General features: G+C 45.9%; 1 protein-coding gene across 16 annotated transcripts in view; it reads right to left on the bottom strand.

Moving 5' to 3' along the window:
• AGRN (agrin) overlaps positions 1-26,043 on the bottom strand; it is a 445,469-nt gene that overhangs the window by 12,340 nt on the left and 407,086 nt on the right. For 8 of the 16 annotated variants that reach the window (XM_083163268.1, XM_083163265.1, XM_083163264.1 and 5 more), the window contains 8 exons: positions 25,877-26,041; positions 22,801-22,912; positions 20,376-20,387; positions 19,269-19,385; positions 18,812-19,001; positions 10,210-10,297; positions 7,302-7,325; positions 2,135-2,167 (listed from right to left, as the gene is read on the bottom strand). In XM_083163268.1, coding sequence (XP_083019394.1) covers positions 2,135-2,167; positions 7,302-7,325; positions 10,210-10,297; positions 18,812-19,001; positions 19,269-19,385; positions 20,376-20,387; positions 22,801-22,912; positions 25,877-26,041 — 741 coding nt within the window. The remainder of the gene's footprint in view (positions 1-2,134; positions 2,168-7,301; positions 7,326-10,209; positions 10,298-18,811; positions 19,002-19,268; positions 19,386-20,375; positions 20,388-22,800; positions 22,913-25,876; positions 26,042-26,043) is intronic. The other 8 variants (XM_083163266.1, XM_083163275.1, XM_083163267.1 and 5 more) reach the window with 4 other exon arrangements.

Here is a 26,043-nt window from a genome sequence, read left to right on the forward strand (position 1 = left end):
ATCACAGTTAAAGGAATAAAACCTATTTGAAGAAGTAGGAAACTTTTGAAGATACCACCTCCCCCACAAAGCCCCCCAGTTCGATGTTCGGTGGTGATTAAACACAAACAACACCACTTGGTGGTGGTAGGGGCAGGATGAGTATCTCCAACCCATATTGGGGGAATCAGTGGGGGCAGGAGGAGTATCTCCGACCCATATTGGGGGAATCAGTGGGGGGCAGGATGAGTATCTCTGACCCATATTGGGGAAACCAGCGGGGCCAGCATGAGTATCTGTGACCCATAGTAAGGAGATCTGTGAGGGCCAGTGTGAGTGTCGGGGGGCCCTGTCATTCTATTAAGAATAACAATATACCACATCTTGATTTTTTCTTTAATGCTAACATGTTTTCAGCTGATCAACCATTATCTAACCAAAATTGTATTTTAACGATGTTCCAATAAAAAAGGATTACATCAGTTTTATTTTCGGTAATCCTAAACAATTTAGCCGTAAACGATTATCTTCATTATCAAATTAAACTCTTTGTACTCTTTCCATAGAAAAATGATCTGATTACACCAATCGTCCATCGATATATAAAACAGGAACACATACAAACACTGACAGCACACACTGACAAGACAACACAACATCTAAAACCACCTCCATCTGGGACCATGTTATATGGACTACAGAAATAGCAGAATTGCAATAGCTGATGGACAGTAGAAGTTCTGCAAGGGAGCAAACGAGTTTGGGTGTCTGTCACATAGGACAGTAGAAAGTGAAAGGCAACAATGAGCCCCCACATACGTTTTTGGGAATAGACCCACATTCTTCAGTAAGAGCCTACTTTAATATTACCAACAGATTTATTCCACTGCTATTAAACTGCAGTTATGATATTGATTCCATTTCCAAGCCTTGATTAAGCGACGGTGGAATCCTGTCTTGAGGTTGTTGTTACTCCGTAGAAGACTATGGTTGAATATATTCTTTAGAGTGAAGTCCTATTAGTAAAGTAAAGCGATCACTTAATGGACTTTGGCTCCTTTACACTGACAGATGGATACTGCCACGCAAAGTCATCATGTTCAACATTCTCCTCAGTCTGGAAACCCAATATGTAAGGGGACTGATATGTAACTGGATCGATGTGGGCGGAGTAGTTGCAAATACCGTAGAAGGCCACTTGTATGTAGCTGGTGAAACAGCAGCAGCTCGAGCCTGTAGGACCCGCTTACAAAGAGGGAGTTTCCCTTCCTAAGGGGGTTTCCAGCCAGTTGAACAGCACGAGTTGTGGGCATTGCTGTAGAGCAGCTGGCCTCCCAGTTATCACTGTAGTGGAATCTGTTCTATGTTCTTTTAGATTTCAGATTACACTTTGGGAGGAATGAAATGAACAACGATTTATGCCGCATGATTTAAATCAACAATTACTTACATTTTATTTGTTTTACGGCAAAGTCAGCCTGTTCTACATCCCGCAGCAAAAAAATTACTAGAACCTAGCAATTTTGCCAAATGGCTTTTCCACCTTAGGGCGCAATCCTAGGGCGAGGTGTGCGAAATGCAATTGCAGCGGCATGCAAAAGCTGACAGTGACCCCCGAAACATTTATGCTCATAGTCCCAGGTCTTACACCCGCAATTTTTTTGCGGCGCATAGGGAGGAATTCAATTAGCCGCTGTCCAAATTCTCAGATCGTTATTCCTGCAGGCACAGGAGATGGGGATATCTCCAATATCATGTGGGTACTGAATACAGGAATCCCATGCCCTCCCTAAAGGTGAAAGGGGCTTTTAGGGAAAATGTAATTATGAAGCCGTCTAATGGCAAGATGCACTTTTATTTGGTTTACGGCACGAGGAGCATATGATTTATATTTGCTCATCGGTGTTGTTCTTATCCAAATTCTTTCTTGACATTTCTACTTGTCGTATAATAAATAGGCTTTAAAAGGAGCTGATCAAGTACCAAGTTCAATTTCCTTGCAGAACGCAAAACTGTCATGCGGGAAGAATGGCAGAAGTTCAACTGGTCAAGGAACTGGAGTCCAACAAATAATAATAATAATGATAATAATAATAATAAAAATAATCTATAAATACACCAGACAGCACAGACAAAGCAGGCAGTGGGTTCTCACCTGGGGTCATCGGGGTTGTCCACAGGGTCAGGACTTTAGAAGCAGAGAGAGAGGGGGAAGCATGCAGTAAGCGGCAGCAGGATAACCAGAAAGCCTCCGTTACTACCTCCCCAACAGTCTACGGCCTACTCGCCTCAATCCACTTTACTGGGTACAACAGAATCTAACAACCCATTATTACTCACCAGCGCATTCTATTCACAAGACAGCAGCCAACGTTAATAAAGCGCAGCGGATAGACAATGATTCATTGCTTATTATTATAAAACTTGGCTTTGCCTCAAACCCAGTCGCATGAACTGAATAGGGAATTTTCCGGAATACGCCACATGTTCTCATTGTGCTGAACTGTTCAGTCCCATGGACATTCATTTATCACCCAGCTCCCCGGTTGCTGTTTATGACACTGTATTGAAGACTATTAGGATCATTATTTTGTTAGTTTGCAGGCAGCAGTGCGCTATAGAGGATGTGTGTCACAGGACTGCGCCGGGCTGGAGAGAATACATCTTGTCGTTGATGTGAGCCGGAGGCAGAGAATGAGGCTAATCTTGTGGGTTACATGTGACTAGGCGCTCGGAGGGACAGAGGGTAACGGCTGGGAATCTACGGCTCATCATCTCCTGCATTATATGATGGATGGCAGGAATAGCGTTGTCTGCACGAGGCTTGATTACTGATTACAAGTGGGGCAGATGTATTAAGCCTGGAGAAGAGATAAACTGGAGTTAAAGTGGAGATAACATGGAAGAGATAAGGCACCAGCCAATCAGCTGTGTTGGAAATATAACAGTTGGGATCTGATTGGCTGGTGCGTTATCTCCTTCCACTTTATCTCCAGTTTATCTCTTCACCAGGCTTAATACATCTGCCCCAATGTACCTAATCAGGGCTTTCATGTACTTAGCAAACTGTGTATTCGGTACTTATGTAGTAACTGGGCTGCCGATTTTGAAATCGGGTCCATCGCATCGCACCCGACCATATCGCATGCGATGCGATGCGATGCGATGCGATGGACCCGATTTTTCCATAGGATTCAATGTTAAAATGGACTGAGTCCATTTTAACATAGAATTCAATGGGAAAAGGGGTCCTTTTCATACCCCTACTATCCAAGTGGGCATGGAGTTGGATATAAACCTGTGGCGAGCGTAGCGAGCCACCGAGCCCGAAGCGTGGCGAGCGTAGCGAGCCCCGCGAGGGGACACAGAATACCGTCCGCTCGCCACGCTTCGGGCTCGGTGGCTCGCTACGCTTGCCACAGGTTTATATCCAACTCCATGCCCACTTGGATAGTAGGGGTATGAAAAGGACCCCTTTTTCCCATTGAATTCCATGTTAAAATGGACTCAGTCCATTTTAACATTGAATCCTATGGAAAAATCGGGTCATCGCATTGCATCGCATGCGATATGGTCGTATGCGATGCGATATCGCATCGCATCTGATTGTATGCCTTAACTTAAGGCATACAATAAAAAAATCGGCAGCCCAGATACTACATAAGTACCGTGTATTCTGTCTGAAATGTGGACAATTGCTCTGTATAGGGTGACAACCATAACCAGACGCACAGTACTAAGGGGCCGATTCAGATCTGCTTGGTTGATCAGTGAATTCGGCTTTGTTTCTGATGACGGGGGAGCGCGTATGCGCATAGTGCACTCCCCCGGAGTTACCGACTAGGCGGAGTTTTACACTCGCCGGTTGTTCATAAATGATTGACAGGCAGGGGGCGGTCGCTGGGGGTCTGCCCAGCATTTTATGGGCTTGCCCACATAAACGGTGGGCGCGCCCATGGAAATGCTGGGCGGACACCTGCAAACGCAGGTGTGGCCCTGCCTGTTCGGGGGCGGGCGGAGGACATCACCGAATTCGGACAAGAATGGCCATCAAAAAGTCCAGGCTTACCGTTATATGCGAAGGAAAAATCATTCAATGGCGAGAAACCATCCAATGATTTTTCCTCTGTGCAGCTGCATGCGTGCAGATGTGTAAACGTACACATCCACTTGCATTGTGTTGCGGGGATTCAGACGGCGGGGGTGCTCGATAGGCAGCAAATATACAGATGCGTGTCAGAGTCTGCTCGTGTATAGTGCCAGAGTCTGCTCGTGTATAGTGCCAGAGTCTGCTCGTGTATTGTGCCAGAGTCTGCTCGTGTATTGTGCCAGAGTCTGCTCGTGTATTGTGCCAGAGTCTGCTCGTGTATTGTGCCAGAGTCTGCTCGTGTATTGTGCTAGAGTCTGCTTGTGTATTGTGCCAGAGTCTGCTCGTGTATTGTGCCAAAGTCTGCTCGTGTATTTTGCCAGAGTCTGCTTGTGTATTGTGCCAGAGTCTGCTTGTGTATTGTGTATTACAAGGGTTCCATTTTAGTGGCAACAAGAAACTTTATTTAAAAATGTGGTTCTACCCAATGCAGGGACATGGCACTGGGGAACCCATATAAATGTATATAGCTCTGATACTTTCCCCAAGAATATAACAGCTACATAAAGGGGGGTAGGGTGCAATCAGGGAGATTGCTGCTATTCCATGCAGTGTCCAGACACTCTGGCAGATATGGCAAGTATGACTGTGGCTTATTAGCAGCTGGGCAACTACAAAGCCCAGGTAACCAGTGAATGAATAAATAATTACAGTATATAGAAAACTAGGGTCTCTTTTGGAAAACTCGTGTCCTGGTGCTTGTGTGATAACACATGAAATAGAAGTTCCTCCGTGATGCAGTACACAGGTGAACGTACTGGGCACGACCCATGTTATGTGTGTGCAGATGGTCATGTACTAGGGAGAGACAGACATCTCACAGATGTTATGTGACCAGTAAATGCAGATCGGATTTAGCCTGTGTGTATTAAGCTATTTTGAGGCCAAACTATGTATACAGCGACACACATGTTTCAGTTACACAAATGGTTGGTCATAGCATGCCACCAAGTAGAAGCTACTGTAAGTCAGTGTAAGGTATCACACAAGACAGTACACACATTGGAGGTCATTCTGGTCTGATCGCGTTCGCACAGAGGAGCAATGCTTCGTATCTGCGCAGGGACCATCGAAGGATTTCTTCCCCGCAGACAAGGCTTCTAATATATGTTTATGCAAAACCACGCGTGAGGGGACATTCTCCGTGCGGGGGGGGGGGGGCGGATGTTCGTGCGAGTGCCGTTTAGTTGGCTCGCAAAGCTGTGAAATTTGCAGCTTTGCCCGTCAACCAAGATGACCTCCATTGAACCATCCTAGGAATAAATCTGCCATTAATTGTGATTGGTCTAATGTAGACCACGAGAAAATGTAACGTTACCATGGGTGATTGCAACATTTTCACTTTGGTAATAAAATACCTGGAAATAATTGGCTAATTTTTGTTGTCACCTAGATTTATTTGCTTCCAAAGTGACACCTCTACGTTAGGAAGGAATAGGATCATTCATCAGACTGCATTTAGGTCTACAGTCATTAGGTCGACCCCACTAGGTCGACTGGCAGTAAGGTCGACCTGACTTAAGGTCGACATGGGCCAAGGTCGACATGACTTAAGGTCGAATTTGCATAAAGGTCGACATGAGGAAGGTCGACTGGTCATAAGGTCGACATGGGTTTTTCACTGTTTTTTTATCCGAATGTCGACACAGTCGACATGGACACAGTTGGCAATGAGAATCGGACCCTCGCATCGCTCGCTTCGGGCACGGTACCTCGCTGCGCTCGGCACACTATTTTATTCTCCCACCACGCCCTAGTGGATGGTAGGGCATGAAATACCGCCTGTCGGCACATGTCGGCTCAAAAAACAGTGAAAAACCCATGTCGACCTTATGACCAGTCGACCTTCCTCATGTCGACCTTTATGCAAATTCGACCTTAAGTCATGTCGACCTTGGCCCATGTCGACCATAAGTCAGGTCGACCTTCCTGCCAGTCGACCTAGTGGGGTCGACCTAATGACTGTAGACCTAAGTTCATTCTAATAGATGACCGCATCCCGTTAGGAAAGCCCAGACAGTTGTTGTTCTCTGGTCCCAATCTTTGTACTATGGTTTGGGTTGTGAATAATGCTGCACAAGGCTGCCATCAGAAATTGTGGGGCCCAGAACTGCCAGAGGCCCCCTACTTTCCACTCCCCTGCATCCCCCACAGTCTACCATTGTGGGTGCTGTGCTGCTCCAGAACTCGAGGTGGCACCCCTAAACATGACAGGAGCATGTTGGTAAAGGGGCCACAGCAGCAGCAGCACAGGGAAAGACTGGATGCCAGAGCAGGCAGCTATAGAGTGATCGCGCCAACAGCACTTTGACTTTAGAACCAGGTGCTTCATTCTGATTGGCTGCCAGTCCACAGGCTCTAATTGGCTCGCGGCCAGCATCCAAACCAAATTCAAAATGGCGCTGTCAATCTATTGCTGCCTGCGGTGGTATCAATTCTCACCATTGCCATCCAAGCCCCCTCACAGTTCAGGCCCAGCAGTAGGAGCAGTTCCCTTGGTGACGGCAGCCATACTACTGCAGTATGGTATGAGTAGGACTCCTCACTGGAATTTGGATGCTTAGAACAGTGGTGGTTTTCACTCAGCAGTCAGCTGTGACTAGGGCACTACCATTCAGTACCACACCTGTCCTATTACTTTTGGGTAAGGGCAAAATTCTCTAAATAAAGTAATTAATTAAGTAACTAATTAAACATTAAACACATTTGACTTTATATTCCTAGGTGCCAATTATTGAAACGCAAAGCTCCACTGACTGTATGTAATGCAGTATATCATAGTGTAAGGCAGAGACATAAAATGAAAGGAAGGGAACATCTATATATTGCCGGCCTGTGTATCCTTTGGTCCTTCAGCTGATGATCTATTGCCAGTGACTTGCTCCAGGTAACGAGAGCTGGAGACTCAGAGGCAGCACTGATTGGGCGACAGAGAATCCTGGATGACTGGGATAGTGCGCGTATGTTCCACACATGGATGTGCACTGATGAGGGCAGCACTTCATTGTGCCCTATCACATGTACAACATAGCATGTCATAACAATGAGGACATCCAATGCAGTGGGTGACAGCTGATGTATATGGCTGTATATGGGTACAGGATGTATATGGTGGTATATGGGTACAGGATGTATATGGCTGGCGGCAAGTGACGTGGATGGACATTTTACTTACTCAGGTATCTCATTAGTCAGTTGGCTTGAAAACAAGGAAACAACACGGACACATGAGACAAAGACAGACATAGCTGACAGACGCAGACTTCTTTACATTAAAGGGAATCTACCATCAAAGCAATTTCATCTTATGTGTTGAGATGTATATTTGTGCCACGCAGCCCAATTAGACTCTTCTAAGCTGCCACAACACAAGGGCTCTGTTCTAATGACAGCCTGTCACCAGCTCCCATAGCATCCAGTACAGGCTGACTCTGCTGCAGGGACTGTGCACAGGTAACAGTGCGACATCCCGGCCTGCGGTATAATAGGGACACACAGGTCCGAATTCGTCCCCGATGGTGGGAGACTGCGCATGGCCATAGGCCCTAATGCACATGTGCAGTCCCCCGCAGCGAGTGCCTTTAGCTAAATTTTCATTTGCCAGGGCGCACGCTGCCTGATTGACAGCCAGGGGGTGTTCCGGGGTGGGCACCCGCTGTTTCATTGGCAAACCCACAAAAACGGTGGGGGCCCACATAGAAAGGTTGGGCGGACCCCAGCAAAGTCAGGCATGCCCGTCTGCTCGGGGTGGGCGGATGGCGTCACATGACGTCAGCACCCGCCCCCAATACGCAGAAGACCGTTCAGCTTAAAAGTAAGGGCTTAATTCTGATTAATTTGGGATGGGGGAATTCGGTCACGTTCCGATGTTTAGGGACTGTACATACGCAATCGCGTATTTGCGCATGTGCAGACCCAGGCAACGAATGGCCTCAGCAAGTTACACACTCGCCAGGCCGTTCCTTGCGGGGAGGGAGGACCGGGGGCGGACGGCGGCGCGAATTAATGATTTCTCCTGCAGCGGAGGCATACGAGGTGAGGTGTTTTCGTTACATATCCCCTTGCATGTTACCGGGGGAATCGGCAGTGGCAGGGGGGGGGGTGAAAGGCTAAAAAAGGCTGAAAAAAGCCTTTTTTATTGGCGAGAGTCTATAAGTACGGTGCGATTTTATTTCTTTCATTTTTTTAATAGCAGTTCCTAATTACCAAAGACAAAATTAAAGACAAATAGCAATAAGCGGACACTACGCTCAGGGTACAGAGAAGTGCACATTATTAAAGATATATTCCCTTTAATGATTCAGTTCAGTAACACAGACCAGGACACAATGTGCAGCTGTGTATGAACTGTGGACAGTACACGATCATAAATGACCCAGATAAACCAGATTCAGTTTGTTTTCTAATGAGGAAAATCCTGTAGTCCGTCCCTGTGACGCACTGTCCTCTCCCCCAGCCCTTGCTGCAATGTAAGAGCAAAGGATAGGAAAACAGGGTTTGTTTGTTTCCCAGAAACAGTGTCTGGGTCTCAGTGTGACATTTCCTGGAGCCCAAGTCTAGCTCTGTCCTGGGATAATGTAGGACGATACCGGTCATCAGTGTGGACAAGTCTGAATCTTTACCTAGAGTATGTGATTCCAATTATTCATTATAAACCCACATGGAATCGCACTGTCCATGTCTGAGAAAAATCAAGCTGATCTAGAAGAAAGTTGTACACATATGCACAGTGGGGATTATTCAGTTACACCACTTTTACATCAAAATCCCGGATCCGACCTAGTACTTGGAACACGCTTCCAATCTGGGTCGGTTCCGGGATTTTTCCCGATTACACCAGCCGGCAGACCGGCACAGTTTACACTGCACACGGGTGCGACGCTTGGAGATAAGATCATCTCCAAGTGCCGGAACCCCCGATCGCCATGCTGGGGGCAAGCCAAGCACCAAGGTAAGCTGCTGGGCTGCCCCGAGCCTCCATGCACCTCTTAACCCCTGTCCGCGAGGTGAATGCACAGTACAGGATGCTGCGGCCAGGAGGTTGGGCTTCTCCACTGCTGTAAACGGGAGCCAGACCGGCATATGCGCTTACACTGCCCCACCACCAGGGTCCTCCCCGTGTTCCACCCTAGTCAGGAGCAGGGTAGAATGGACCTGGGTTTTTGTTCAGCACCCCTTTTACACCTATGCTGACCCGGGTCTACGAGGGAAAAAAACTGGTTTTTGCTTTGGTGTAAAAGGGGTATAAGCAACGCAAAAGCATCTTTCTCTAATGGGCATAACCATGTGCACTGCAGGTGGGGCAAATATAACCTGTGCAGAGAGAGTTACATTTGGGGGTAGTTATTTTGTTTATTTATTCTTACACTGCAATGTAGATTTCAGTTTGAACACACCCCATCCAAATCTCTCTCTGCACATGTTACATCTGCCCCACCTGCAGTGCACATGGTTATGCCCATTCGAGCAAGATTTTGCTATTTGAGATCTTTACGGTAGAATCCCAATTGTCCTACATGCTACCCTGGCAGCTCTGAGATATAGATCATGTGACAGCTGATGGGTTCCTACCGACCCCTACAAGTCCCTGCACGGGCAGCGCCTGGCAGAATATCATGAGATGTTTATTTCAACAGCAGCTGTAGCCCAACTTTTTTAACTAAAATTATCATGAGAATAAGGCTTCGTACCTACTGATGTTTGCTTTGGGCTAAAATAATCATATGCAATCTGACTGCATGTAAAACACGAATATGTTTGATACTGCATTCAGGACATCCACTGAAGTCTGCTAAGGAATCTCCAATACAATATGTTCACTTGTAAATGCTGGTGAAGGGAGCAGGTGTTTGGGAATCACAACCATCAGGAACCAGAGTAATAATATGAGTGTGTATGTGGTTATTAAGAGCAATGGTTTCCATACAGTGACAGGTATTTTTGGGTTGCACCAGTGCTCAAAAGTTCTATGCCGGCAGGTATAAGACCATAGATATCTCTGCTATTACTGCAACCTTAGGGTGAAACGCGTTACTCTCTGTGCACAGGAGATTACAGTCAGATGCAGTAAATGACTAACTCACCTTTTGGTCACTGCATTGTGGTACTCCAAATAAGTCTTTCCATCAAAGGACACCGCTTCTGAGTCTCCCGCTGACTTTTCAATGGTAACTATAAATGAAAGCCCCCCCCCAAAAAAAATCAATCAATGTATTTTTATTAGGGGTATTACTAAAAGATTTCCAAAACATTTTATAATTCTGCTTTGATGGAAGTGAAGCAGTAAAACAAAAAGAACATGTTTAAATAGTCTACTGAAGTGTGTGACGGAAGGACAATTCAGGGACAAAGGAGGGAGCCACAGAGCCCTAGGAGGACATCAGTAGCACTGCTGTTAAAATACTGGATGTCTGCAGGAGATTTGCACACTTAACAATAATTAATATCACTATGATTAAACAGAAAAATTACATCAAATGGGTTTTGTCTGTAGTCAATTAAACATGGTCTAATTTCACTGTAAAATTGACCTGTCACCTACATGTCTGCATGATAATATCTGTTGTACAATACAAAGTACAGTATATGTCACATTTACTGCTTTATAGTTTCCTCTATACTGATTACTTCTCAGCACAACGTCAGCTATCTCCTGGGAAGCGATATAATTGATGTGTTAATGAGAGAGGGATCAGTACTGGTGAATCCTCAGTGTGGTACTAGGGATGCCAATCCCGGGGCATTTTTTCAATCCCGGGATTCGGGATTGAAAAATGCTCAATCCCGGGATTCCCGGGATCCCGGGATTGGCTTCCCTAATAATAAAAAACACCCTGGCCGCCCAAGCGCTGGGCGGGTGGGTGGCAGGGACCGCTGGGTGGCAGGGAGCGCTGGGTGGCAGGGAGCGCTGGGTGGGAGGGACCGCTAGGTGGGCGGGTGGGTGGCAGGTACCGCTGGGTGGGCGGGTGGGTGGCAGGGACCGCTGCCGCTGGGTCCCCGTGAGCGCTGGGTGGGTGAGCGGGCGGGTGGCCGGCCGTGAGTGCTGCCGGCCGTCAGCGCTGGGTGGGTGGGCGGGCAGGTGGCCGGGAGCGCTGGACGGGCGGGCGGGCAGCCGTGGACGTGCGGCTGTGCCCTGCGCAGCGTGACCTCGCAGCGTGACCTCGTCACGCTGCGCACTGCGGGGATTGGGAGAAGCCGGGCAGCGTCTGAGTGCTCAGACGCTGCCCGGCATTAAACTGCGCATGCGCAGTTTAATCCCGAAATCCCGGGATTGGAAATTCCAATCCCGGGATTGAAATCCCTGCGTTTTGGGGGCCAAATCCCGGGATCCCGCCGATCCCGATCCCGGGATTGGCCACCCTATGTGGTACTATATGAGTAACAGTGTGTGACCTCATCAGATTGCCAGCTTTCAGTATATTGGCTCTAGGTGATCACATGAGCCTTGATGAAGTCTTTTAAAGACGAAACGCGTTGGGTTATGATGTGAAAATATCACAGAAATCTGGTGCAGTCACGCATCAAGAACTTCTTTTAATAAAAATCATCCAAAGGACCCTTATGCTCTTATTATTTGGACTGGGTGAAGTCAACTCCAGTTTTGTGCTTTACAGTATATCATAGAAACATAGAGAATTTGACAACAGATAAGCACCACTTGGCCCAACTAGTCCGCCCCTCCTAAAAATCCTGGAGAAGCGCCTGTTCACTAATTGTTGTACATATCTGTGTTTGTTTCAACCATTTATTCAACCATCTGCTGGCAGTGAGTGAAACTACATCTCTTTTTCTTTCACACATACAGAAACACAGAGGCAATCACAAGGTAGAAGGCTAGCTTTAGAAGCACTACTAGCTTTGGAAGCATTTGCTTCGAGTGTGTTTGCTTACACTGCCATCTGCTGGCAGCAAGTGAAACTACATCTACTAGCTTTCAAAGCATTATATTTGGCGCTCAATAACTCAATCCGCTCCGAAAGCTGAATAATTACTGACTGACTTTCTAACCATACAGATCCAGGCCTAAAAGGTTAATACAGCATATTATTTATATATATATATATATATATATATATATATATATATATATATATATATATATATATATATATATATATATATACTGTATTAACCTTTTAGGCCTGGATCTGTACTGTTAGAAATTCAGTCAGTAATTATTCAGCTTTTGGAGCGGATCGAGTTATTGAGCTCCATTAAAACGGCTGCACTGTCTTTTTAAACACTGAATGGCTTCGCTGACAATCCAAAATTCATCTACATGAACATATCCTCTAACAACCAGTAGTCATCTCAGCTTTTAATAAACATCTGCTATTATTGGTTCACCTAAACGAAAAGAACAGCTGGAACTAAGAGAAATGATATCGCTGAGGAGCATTGTTAGAAAAATAACTGCAAAAACTACCAAGAAGAGAAATGTGCATTAGCTGCTTTCAAACATCAAAAAGTCTATAGGTAATAAGTAACTTGTTTTAATCTTGTTTTATCCGATCAGGGCCGTAGGTGTGTGCCAGCAGCCAGAGAGGGAGGCTGTAATAGCAGCAGGCGGGTATGAGATTTCAAAAATCCCATGCAAATGAATGGGTGGCCGCTGATTGGCTGAGAAAAAGCTATCTCAGCCAATCACCAGCAGCCCATTCATTTGAATGGAGGTTTTTAAATCTTCTGCCCGCCTGTTCCCTACCGGCAGCTCCCCTGGAGTCCTTTTACATGTGATAAATAGCATGTGTATAAATTGGCACAAGTGCCAAATCGTATGTACAGTAGCCCTCTCAGGAAGCTGCCGGGGAAGTTGAAGGAAAATCAGGTCCGACTTGTCCCTTGGACAAATCGGACCTGTGGATGGGGTCTTTAAACACTGGCCTTGTGGATATATGCATTTGTAAATAAATGGTTTAAAATGACATTTTGGATAAACAGCGCTTCTTCTATTTTTCTTTATCAGGAGAATCTCCAATCTCCTACTGAGGCAGCCGTTGGCCCAAAATAGTATTAATTGTTAATTGTTGTTGGTATAAGATCAGCGTCTGAATAATATATTGTATTTATATTACTGAATTATGCAGGAAAAGGAGAAATATTTAAACATTGTATTTTTTGTATAACACAACAATGCAAGCAGTTTCTTTGTTACTGAGAAAGCCATTCTATAGTCCACCTCTTGCCCAATAATAGCTGCTGCCACCGCTGGGGAAATGTCTACAGTATGTCACCTCTGTGCCGCCAATATCCAGGACAAGCCGTTGACTGCAGACATACTTTACTGCATACATTACTTACATTAACATAAATTTACTTACATACACACTGCACACATACTTTCCCATTTTTACCAAACCATTACATCTGCTACATTCAGATTTCCCATTTGTGAAGGAAATGTTTTTTTTTTGTTTTTTTTTTAAATAAACATAGAAATTCCGCAATTCAAAAACTTATGTATGATGCACTTTAAATGCTAATGTAGCGTTGTTATGCCTAACAAAAGCAAAGCCACAACAAGCACACAATGTAATAAAGCTCCCCGTACTCCGCTATACACACACAATACCGAACAATCCTGTCGGTTGTGTACTACAGCTTGGGTTACTTAAACCCATCGCTCTCTGATATCAGCACTGAACACAGAATTCATGACAAAAAGCAAACTGACAATATAATCTATTATTCTATCGCATTAAATAAGCAAAGCAATTTGCTCAGCACCGTTAAGCTCTCCGAGCAGTGACATACATTCTGTGTGGGTAAAAGCTTCCTATACGGTGGTTGGTAAAGTCCCGGAGTCATTAAAAAAAGAGATTTATTTATGTTTCAGTATAACCATCCCAATCAGGCTGCAATTCAACCATTGCGCCGCTCCTTCCATAAAATGATATACGCCCTTATCCCTTTCTGACATTCTCTTCTCATATATCCCAGTCACATATCCACTTCAGGCCTGCTCACAGCTGTTATCTAATGTACGGCTGGGACCAGCATCATAATTAGTTGCCTATATTTATAAATTAGGGAGTGCTGAGGTGCTGGAAGGGTCAGCAAGCACAGCTGTTGAGTGACTGGGTAAAATAAAGCACTGTAAGATGCTGGATGTGCCAGCTGCAGGCTGGTTGTGATAGTGAAATAAGAGGTGAGGGTGCTGCAATGGTCAGCCACACAGCTGGTGGTTTGGGGGAAGGTGATGGTGCTGCAATGATCAGCCATACAGCAGGTGAGATGAGAGAAGGTGAAGGTGCTGCAATGGTAAGCCATACAGCAGGTGGGATGAGAGAAGGTGAAGGTGCTGCAATGGTCAGCAATACAGCAGGGGGATGAGAGTAGTTGAAGGTGCTGCAGTGGTCAGCCATACAGCAGGTGGGATGAGAGGAGGTGAAGGTGCTTCAATGGTAAGCCATACAGCAGGTGGGATGAGAGAAGTTAAAGGTGCTGCAATGGTCAGCCACACAGCAGGTGGGATGAGAGAAGGCGAAGGTGCTGCAATGGTCAGCCATACAGCAGGGGGATGAGAGAAGGTGAAGGTGCTGCAATGGTCAGCCATACAGCAGGGGGGTGAGAGAAGGTGAAGGTGCTGCAATGGTCAGCTATACAGCAGGTGGGATAAGAGGAGGTGAAGGTGCTGCAATGGTCAGCCATACAATGGGTGGGATGGGAGGAGATAAAGATGCTGCAATGGTGGGATGAGAGGAGGTGAAGATTCTTCAATGGTAAGCCATACAGCAGGTGGGATGAGAGAAGGTAAAGGTGCTGCAATGATCAGCCATACAGCAGGTGGGATGAGAGAAGGTGAAGGTGCTGCAATGGTCAGCCATATAGCTGGAGGCATGAGAGAAGGTGAAGGTGCTGCAATGGTCAGCCATACAGCAGGTGGGATGAGAGGAGGTGAAGGTGCTGCAATGGTCAGCCATACAGCAGGCGGGATGAAAGGAGGTGAAGGTGCTGCACTGGTCAGCCATACAGCGGGTGGGGTGAGAGAAGGTGAAGGTGCTGCAATGGTCAGCCATACAGCAGGTGGGATGAGAGAAGGTAAAGGTGCTGCAATGGTCAGCCTTATAGCTGGAGGCATAAGAGAAGGTGAAGGTGCTGCAATGGTCAGCCATACAGCAGGTCGGATGAGAGAAGGTGAAGGTGCTGCAATGGTCAGCCATACAGCTGGTGGGATGAGAGGAGGTGAAGGTGCTGCAATGGTCAGCCATACAGCAGGTGGGATAAGAGGAAGTGAAGGTGCTGCAATGGTCAGCCATACAGCAGGTGGGATGAGAGGAGGTGAAGGTGCTGCAATGGTCAGCCATACAGCTGGTGGGATGAGAGAAGGTGAAGGTGCTGCAATGGTCAGCCATACAGCAGGGGGATGAGAGAAGGTGAAGGTGCTGCAATGGTCAGCCATACAGCAGGTGGGATGAGAGGAGGTGAAGGTGCTGCAATGGTCAGCCATACAGCAGGTGGGATGAGAGGAGGTGAAGGTGCTGCAATGGTCAGCCATACAGCTGGTGGGATGAGAGGAGGTGAAGGTGCTGCAATGGTCAGCCATACAGCAGGTGGGATAAGAGGAAGTGAAGGTGCTGCAATGGTCAGCCATACAGCAGGTGGGATGAGAGGAGGTGAAGGTGCTGCAATGGTCAGCCATACAGCTGGTGGGATGAGAGAAGGTGAAGGTGCTGCAATGGTCAGCCATACAGCAGGGGGATGAGAGAAGGTGAAGGTGCTGCAATGGTCAGCCATACAGCAGGGGGATGAGATAAGGTGAAGGTGCTGCAATGGTCAGCCATACAGCAGGTGGGATGAGAGAAGGTAAAGGTGCTGCAATGGTCAGCCATACAGCAGGTCGGATGAGAGAAGGTGAAGGTGCTGCAATGGTCAGCCATACAGCAGGTGGGATGAGAGAAGGTGAAGGTGCTGCAACTGTCAGCCATACAGCAGGGGGATGAGAGAAGGTGAAGGTGCTGCAATGGTCAGCCATATAGCAGGGGGATGAGAGAAGGTGAAGGTGCTGCAACGGTCAGCCATACAGCAGGGGGATGAGAGAAGGTGAAGGTGCTGCAATGGTCAGCCATATAGCTGGAGGGATCAGAGGAATAAAGTAACGCCAGTCTGAGCTATATCCTGTGTGAGTACAGAAGGTGAAAGCATTATGCAGGAACAAAGCTCCAATTTGATCTGTCTGACAGTTCATTTTATTTATTGATTTTTTCCGTATCTCCTGTTCATTCAGCTGTGAAGTGTGAGAATCCAGGGAAGGAATCCTTAACATCATCATGTACAAATATAGTGACACTCTACCTGAAAATGGATATGACACAAAAGGGCCAATTGTGCCTATTGATGTGCCCTTTTAATTTTGATAAACTCTATAATAAAGATAATTTATTGTGCTAAGTAGAGGATATTTGAACTAAAACATTCCCATTTAGGAATGGTAACTGAAGTGTAACAATAAGGTGCAAGTGATTGTAGAGGGGGGTGATGGAACACCTGAATCTTTATAATTCCGCTGACCCCAATTTTCTCGATTAAACAGACTAGACTCAGGGCAAATTTATATAGAACTACTTTTAGCGACCCTCAAGGTCGGTAAATGAATCAGGAGAAGGGCGCGTTCTCCCACCTAAATGTATAGACAAGTTTCAAGATGTAAGGCAAAATGAAAGTCACCCTTTAAGCAGCAGCTCATAGAGTCCTCAGTCCTGTGTACCCCAAGATCCAAATCCACTCTAACATGGGCCTTATCCCATGGTGTAGCTCCCCAGCGTGAGAGAAGGATATTGCACAGTGTGTAGGGTGACCCAATCTTCCTGAATATTCAGCTTATGGGGGAGATTCTCTAAGAATCTCCGCCCCCCTTTGCCGCCCATCGCATTTATAATTATTGCATATGTTCTAACATATGCGATAATTATAGCAAAGGACAGCTCTTGCATTAAGAGCTGTCCTTTGCGGTGAGAGTCGCCGGGTCCCAGCAGGTCCCGGCGGCTCCCCCCTCCCTCCCACACCCGGCGCTACTGCTGCTGCTGCGCCGGGCTCTCCTCCTCCCTGCACCCGGAAGAGGATCAGTGCAGGGAGGAGGTCAAAGGCACTGCGCTGTGCTGCCCGGACACAGGTAAGGGAGGAGGGGGCGATGCGGGGCGGCGGGGGTCCGTGTGGGGCGGCGGGGGTCGTTGCGGGGCGGCGGTGGGATGCGGTAGAAGCCCATTGGCTTCTATGGGGCATCGCCAGATTTTTCTGGCGATGCCCCCCCCCGCCGCGTTAACCCGGCGGGGGATGCTTACAGCATCCCAAAATGCGGTAAAAACCCAGATAACGGGGTTTTTACCGCATTTCTTGCATAGAGAATCTCCCGCTAAGAGAAATATATCACCTCGCGCCTCGTCTGTGTCTAAGTGATGTCAGTACTTTCTAGTGAATTGATAGGCTGCGCTCTCAGGATTATGTACCACTTTAGAATACATTCATTAAACATTACATTAGCCATCTCATGCATATACTACTGATGCTTTGTGGCACTGTCACACAGACATGTCCTGGGCATCGATGTATTAGCCAGGGAGCATTACAGTCTGTTGTCGCCGCCATATGAAAGCAGCAATACTCCTGTCAGCTTGTGTGTGACAGAACCCAGCACTGTCTGCCGTGTGAGGAGAGCTCAGTACTGATGCAGTGTCTCCTCTGCTAAACTTCAGGTGTGAGGAGACAACCATGTGACAGTGTTAGGGACCCCCAGTGACAGAGATGCCTTGACGTACGGCCTGGGGGCTTAGCCCTATATCTGCAGATATATGCAACCAAGATCTCTGTATTATCTGATTATTATATGTATATTTCTCATTCAGTGTGCAATTGGGATACAAACTGTTTTTTTTCCTAACCAGATTTACCCCTCCCTGTTGGCACCTGAATGACCTTACCTCTGATTGAGCAGCTTGCCAATAAAAGTGTTGTGCAGTTGAGAGAGGCACAGATGGGTCAGCATTAGGAGGGATTGCTGACACCTGAGTGCCATTGGAGAAGCCAGGGGTATCTCCAGGTAAGCTGGCTCTCAGATGTTGTAAGCCATTATCATGTGGCCTTACACTGGGCTATTAGGCCCAAAAATTTGTTATTGTGCATGGGATGGGTTTGGGAGTGTGATTCCCTCTTTGTTGGTATGGCTGGTCTGCTCCAGGTTAGCACACCCTAACACTTTATTAAAATTTATGTTTTTCCCTATCACATTGTATGTATTATTTTACCCACACCTTCACTTCCTTACATAGCACTTATGTGCTTCTTGTTAACCCCTACTAATTTTCATTTGTGTGCTGCCCTGGAGTAGTCAGCCTGTGCCGGCATATTGGGGGCCCACACCCCAGACCCATACCCAGTGTTAGGGACCCCTAGTGACAGAGATGCCTTGACGTACGGCCTGGGGGCTTAGCCCTATATCTGCAGATATATGCAACCAAGATCTCTGTATTATGTGATTATTATATGTATATTTCTCATTCAGTGTGCAATTGGGATACAAACTGCTTTTTTTCCTAACCAGATTTACCCCTCCCTGTTGGCACCTGAATGACATTATCTCTGATTGAGCAGCTTGCCAATAAAAGTGATGTGACAATAACGTCAGATCCTGTACCATAAGTCTCTGCATTGTGCAGTGTCATAGGTTTGTGGTGGAATTGGTACACTTACCTTTCTCACAGTTGCCCCCTGAGAAACCTCTCTGGCAGATGCACTCAAAGCTGTCTTTTTTGGGTGTGCAGAGTCCTCCATTGTGACAAGGGTTTGGTTTCTGGATACAGGGGTGGTCTCGGTATGGAAAGATTTCCATGGCGTGGACAATGTTTTCCTCCCTCAGTACAGGAAGCCCCTTGATTGAAATCTGCAAAAAAATAGCCATGTTAGCGAACCTGGATCTTCTTGACTTGGTATCATGTTCCCTCCACCCTATCGAATAATGGTTTGTCTTTCTATATAACCAGCCTCGTAGTAAGCTCAGGGTAATAAGCACCCACAGTGGATAGGTAAGTGCAGGAGAAGGAGAACAATACCACCTACAAGTAACATCTGGGGCCATAGGGAAATGTATTATTCCTACAATGCCACTAAATACGGTCTCATGCCTAACGTGCGTCCTCTGTCTCATTACCTTCTGGATAGAGCCTTCAAAGCTGGTAGAAATGGCTGCTGCTCGAGCCAATTTGCTAAAGTCCGGAGATCCGCCCACAAAAAGGGGCTCCTTCAGGTTGAGAGCAGTGTGCGGAGCCTGGAGAAAGAGGGAGGGGAAACAAGTTACACAATGGACACAGACAGTGCATGGAATGAAAGGAAGATGAGCGGTATTCCCACATTTGCACACCATTTACTACCCACTGACCGTCTAACTGTGCCAACAAACACTAGACTTGGGATTCCGGAGACCCACTCATCACTCCAGCCACCGTATTGCCCTACAAGACTCATTTTACCCAACTAAATGAGTCTGTGGTAGCCTCATCGATAACATCAGCCATCTAGAAGGTACCCTGTTCCTGGCATATTACATAATAGAATGCAGGAGAAAAAAAAAATAGTTTGCTGTATTTCTAAAGTATACCAGCAGGGCTTATCCCGGGCCGTCTGAAGCTGTGAAACCTTTCCATGCAATTTCACTGAATGCATGGTAGCAATCTTCTACAGATTTCAGTGTTTCTATGGCGCCCTCTGCTGGTCTAGTATAGATTTCAGACATTGCAAAAATTGCAATTATATAAAAAGCAAAGCTACTGTACCAGCGTTGTGTGTATCTATTCCCATATACAGAAGAGAATAATCACCTCATATTTTACAGCTATAGTTCTCCTTCAATCACGATTGTTAAAATCGACCCCAAATTCTCACCTCTGATGTACAGCTGCCAAACATGCTTACGTATTCAGCACTGGCCCCAATTGTTTCCCATAATAACACACCCTGCTCTATTACCATTGATTAAAGGTCTATGTTAATTAGTACTTGATGCTCACTGGAGTTACACAGATGGATGGCTGGAAATGATTGGAAAATGCTTGAAAAAAAAAAAAAAAAAGGTTTAGTCTCCATGTAAGAAGGGAAAAAAATGTAGGAAAAAAAAAAAAACAGAAAAAATACATAAAAAGGAAAAGAAGCGGAACAGAAACCAAAGCAGATACGTAATCTATTCTAAGAGTGATTAATAGAAGGGCTGGGATGGAGAATCACATGGGAGATGGGATGAAACACATGTGCTTATCTTTACCTTACGGGATTTCTGAAATCCAGAGAGCGCAACAATAGCAGAGACAGAGAGAAGAGGATAAAAGGGGAAGAAAAGAAGTCATCAGTGGAATGTAAAAGATCCGGCGTGCCGGGGCGGCCAGCGTCAGCCATCCACAATTCAAAGTTTTCAGCAAGCGTTAGAAACATTCTCTCTGAGCACCAATCCCTATAGAGCACTCGGCGGCAATTAAAGCATCAGTCCATGCTAGCAGCCCAGACATCTCGTACAAACAATGTAGACGTCCGTCTCTTAATTGTATGGCCCCATGCCAAGTACTACTTGTCATCCGCTTTTGTTTTTTGTTCTTTTGAAAAAGATTTGAAGTCAATTAAAAAATGCTCTTTTTTTTTTTTTTAAAGCACACTAATGTCATAAATGGAAACATCTTACAGTACTTTCCCCTGATAGCTGTCACCCTATTAGATGACCAGATGTGGGGGGGGGGGGGGGGGGGGGGGGGACAGTGACAGCTCTTTGTAATTGTGTTACAGATTTGTGGGCTCAACACAATGAAAAAGATTCTGATGTACGCACTGATTGTAATTAGGCTGGAAGGAAAGTGCTATTGATTATGTCTATTTAACAGTTCTCCTACAATGCAGTCAATTTGTGGTCTAATCTGGTAATTACAGTGCTTTAAATAGCCATCTGATGGGATCTCATGGTGATGTTTAAGTAGAATTTCCAGGGGATTCGCGACTTACTGGGTAGGTTCATTCACTAGTAAAATGCATGGCACATGGCTACAGAGCCAGAGGCGGCCAATGGCACAGCAGGTAATGTATAAATCGGGCACACTACTGGATTTTTACATACATTTAATTTTTAGCATAGGATCCATGATGGGAACAGATAGGGACCTGGCGTTGGTAATAGGAGAAGTTGTACTGTGCACATGTCACTGAGACAGTGATTCTCAGAGATGCCCATGACCGCTTTGGCGCTCTAGATAAATAAGCCGTCACCGGGGAATCGCCCAGGGACAACGCTTTAAGCATATGTTTTGCACTCATCATCCGATATAACAATCGCAAGCGGCCGCACAGACGAAAAATTATCCGATGGTTACTCGCAAGATTTTTTGCCCAGGTGAACAATCGGCACGGAGACTGAATAGGGCGAATCTAATTCGCTCTACAAATGGGTGAAATTTGCTGATTTTTCGGCTGGCGAAAAGTCCTGCACAGATAGTGTACACAGCAAGGGACCAGCGCCACCCGTATCCTAGAAATAAGGCGTGTAACTGATAATACCTATAATTACAGTAATAATTACAAAGGATTAACAACACCATTATCATATAACACATAGAAAGTACACGGCAGTAACCAGATCTCTTTTCTGCAATTTTAAGATTTTGATGTAATAGTTGAAGGTATTTAGTGGTCTTATATTTGGGGTGGCCAACTCCAGTCCTCGAGAGCTACCAACAGTGCACGTTTTCCAGGTCTCCTCACAGAATCACAAGTGAAGTAATTAGCTCCATCTGTGGATCTTTTATAATGTGCCAGTGAGTAATGAGTGCACCTGTGCACCTGCGAGGTGAGCTGGAAAACGTGAACTGTTGGTAGCTCTCGAGGACTGGAGTTGGCTTCTCCTGTCTTATAGTAACCATCTAGTTTTGCGTGTAAGTTTATTACTATTAGCTAAAATATAGTGGTGGTGCGGAGTCACTCTGACCTCGTAGGTTTCGGCAATGCGCCACCTATTAGTCTCGCGCTGCCCCCTGTGGGGAAATGCAGATACGGCCCATGTGTGCACTTCTGGTTATAGAGGATTACACAGAAACCTGGACTAAGAGCCTCATTCAGACCTGTGCGCTAGGCTGCGAACAGGTAACACAGCCTGCCGCCCCGACGCGCGAATCGGGATGTGTGCGCTTACACATCCCCTTGTATATAAGGCAACACGAGTTAAATAATCATTGGACGGTTGCTCACCATCGAACGATTTTTCACCCGCTCGCAAATAAAAGTCAGTCTACGCCTGCCCCACACAGGCATCAACATGCCTGCATTCCCAGGGCAACGCCCAGAATTCTTATGGGGGGGCGCCCATAAAATTCTGGGCATTCCCCTGCTGCCGGCCCCTGCTCGCTCCCTTTCACTCCCCTGCCCGTGCAAACACATCAGCGAGTGTGATAGTCACCGAAGGTGTTCCCACAGGGGTTCTGCGCATGGGCGTATTCACCCATGCGCAGAACCGCACCATCGAAAAATGGTAAATGGGAGTCATAAGGAACAGAAGCTGCCGTTTATATTGTCCAGGATTCACCATGATCTGTAGGGAAGCATCCCCCCTGTGTTCAGTGATGTGACAGTCCACCAGTGTCACACATCATACATTCTGTGCATGTCATGTTTACTCGCTGCCTCTTCTCAGTCTGTCTTATCTCAGGTCTTACCGGTGACTCTCCTGTGACCTGCTCCTTGTTATTGATACGCATCAGACCCTTCCTCCCACTGCGTTCCACAGTGACGCTAACCCAGGTGTTCAGGGGGATTCTGTCCTTGCTCCTAGAATAAGCAGACAGTTACCGTGTTAGTTACAGAGTGTGCTGCAGTAGAGATTTCACATAACCGGCTCTACAAACCCGACTGCAGAAAGTGCAATCCAAATAACGCTGGAAATAACCTCACACACAGATAAAAAGCACATTTAATATACCTCGCACAGGTGGCAGGCTCTGATTATCATTCCCACATCCATAAAGGTGCAAAGAGCAGCCATATTGCTGCACTTCACTTCTCACTTCGCTTGGATTTTTCATACGAAGGGGTCTAATTATTGCTGATAAATTCTTTAAATCCAGCTAAGCATGAGGAAACGTCAGTATTTACCGCGTATGTTAGAACAGCAGCGGTACCTATACCACCAGCTGTCCTATGACCACCATTACAGGATGGAGACAGCAAATGCAATTAAACTACTTTATTATTAAAATAAATCATTTTTTCTTCTCACAGAGGAATTAAAATCTTTTATGGGTTTTTTTTCTTACGATTTTTACATTTACTTCTATTTTTATGTTTAATGAACCTGCACCGTACATCTGAGACTGGGCATACAGCTCCTGCACTCCTGAGTGACCCATAAGCTCCGGGTCAGTCATGAAGGGAGCCAGGATTAGCCGGCAATGCGCTAAGTCTGTGCTTAACACCTGCTGACCAGTATTCCACAGAGATGAACATGGCTTTTGTGATGAAGAATATTTTCTGGAGTTTGTTCATCACAGCTTCATAGGGTTCTTCTATTTGATAAAAATTCAACTAAATCTAAATATATACAGTATATTTATTTATTATAATTATTATTATTATTTATTACCAGTTTCTTATATAGCGCACACATATTCCGCAGCGCTTTACAGAGAATATTTGAACATTCACATCAGTCCCTGCCCCAGTGGAGCTTACAATCTATATTCCCTACCACATGTACACGCACACACAGACATTCTATGGTTAATTTTGTTGTAAGCCAATTAACCTACCAGTGCATTTTTGGATTGTGGGAGGAAACCGGAGTACACGGAGGAAACCCACGCAAGCACGGGGAGACTATACAAACTCCGCACAGTTAGGGCCATGGTGGGGATTGAACCCATGACCTCAGTGCTGTGAGGCAGTAATGCTAACCATTACACCACCCATGCTGCCCCATGTATGTGTGTATGTATGCTCCAGCATAACTCTGGAATGCCTGGAGTAATTTACACCAAACTTGGTACACATATGCCTTACAAGCTGTAAAAAATACTGTGGGGGAACTACACCCCTAGCACCTCAGTGGGGGTCCCGGGGCTTAAAAAGTGGTCCGCCAACAACAAAGTGGGTCAGGGAAGCAAGATATCCAACATAACTCTGGAAAGTCTGGAGCAATTTACCCCAAACTTGGTACACATACAGTATGATTTACAATCTGGCCGGACCCCTAGCTCCCCCGCTGGGGTCCGGCCACTACACAAAGTGGGTCAGGGAAGCGAAATATGGAAACATAACAAAGAGTAGAGGACATTGATTGGGTCCAGGTTACGTTCCCAGCCACTAACATCCGCAATCCTGACACCGCCGGGGTCCCGGGGGCCAGAAAAAGGGGTCCAGACACTACAAAAGTGGGTCAGGGATGCAGCATATGACAGTGTTGCATAACAGAAAGGGGTAGAGGACATGGGATTTAAGAAAAAAAACTGTGGTCAGATCTGGGAGCCCACCACAGACAGATGTATGCCGGTCACACCATGGGCACGGCGAGCGGTTAAGCTTAAAACAGAAGAAGAACAAAGTTTAAGTAATACGAACTGCACAACCAAATCCGGACAACGCCAGGTACCTCAGCTAGTATATTCTAAAACAGGTACAGCTTTCAGAATGATATTTTTAACAGAACCATAGATATTCCGCTTACATAAAAGAATACGATCTCTTTACAATGAAGGAGGAAAAGAGAAACCGTTTAAACGACCACATTATTTTGAAGGAAACAGTTTTCGTTGTGGTGGGTTTTTGCCGGCTAGCTTTACAATGACAATAGACATCCCTGTTATGTGCTGCTGTGAACAACAAAGGCTTAGCATAATAACATAATTATACTGTATGCAGTGAACATTATTAGCACTGAGTGATTGTAAACATACAATGCTCAGAATTTAGCGACTTGCACTTCGCACATTGCTGGTGACTGCCTGAACTTTGACGTCAAACCGCTTTCACTAACTTTCTCCCAATCTCCGTTAAAACTTCCAAACCCTCTACTTTCAGCACTCAAACTGTCCTTTACGTCTCCCCCGCCTGGAGTTACCATGTGAAAGCCAGAATATGTGCATGCTGTCGGAATATCAAATCACATTTATGACCATGTTCCTTTAGAAAATGCATAGCATATGATAAAGAAAACCTGTCAGTATGTCCCACCCACGTCAGTCAGACTTCTCAGGGTGGCTGAATTGCTATATTCAAGAACTGTTTGCTTATTGAACATAATGTAAGATTATCAGGCGCAGGAAACGTCTCAGACAATGCGTTCCAATTACAATTACGTACATTCTTTGGAGTTTTTGTCCTAATGAACACTAGATTATAATAATTTAAATGACGGTGTTTAGCAATTATTTTGGCTGTTCTTTTTTTTTTTTTTTATTATTGAAGCAATGTTAACCCTCTATAGTAATAACAATAACAGTAATATTAGAGGTTTGGGGGGGGGTATTCAATGCTGGGTCACGACTGTCATGCTGGCCGTAGAAACGTGACCCTGTCCCGTTCTGCTTGTAAAGTCGGGCACGTTCTGTGGAGATCCCTGTTCAATGCTGTCAGGGAAGACAGTATTGAATAGGGTCCCGCCACTATTTCCCCCATGGGGAATATTTCCCCCATCGGAATACCCCCCTTTGTGAAAAACAAGAGAAAAGTCTTGACCATTCATTGTCTTAGCGTATAGTAGGGGCGAGAATATTAATATTAATATCCTCTATAACGTACTTAATAACAGCTGCTCCTTTCCCTAGATCATATCTGTATTCCAGATGTCCATCATGTAGGGCCAAAGACACAAAGTCCCCCTTTCCATCGGTTTTCTGCCCATTATAGAAGAGAAGTCCGTTGGGGCTGCTGGTAAGGAACACTACCTCCATGGCAAGTTTATCCCT

The sequence above is a fragment of the Crinia signifera genome, chromosome 19 (assembly GCF_055691185.1).
Source record: "Crinia signifera chromosome 19, ASM5569118v1, whole genome shotgun sequence".
Classification (NCBI taxonomy): domain Eukaryota; kingdom Metazoa; phylum Chordata; class Amphibia; order Anura; family Myobatrachidae; genus Crinia; species Crinia signifera.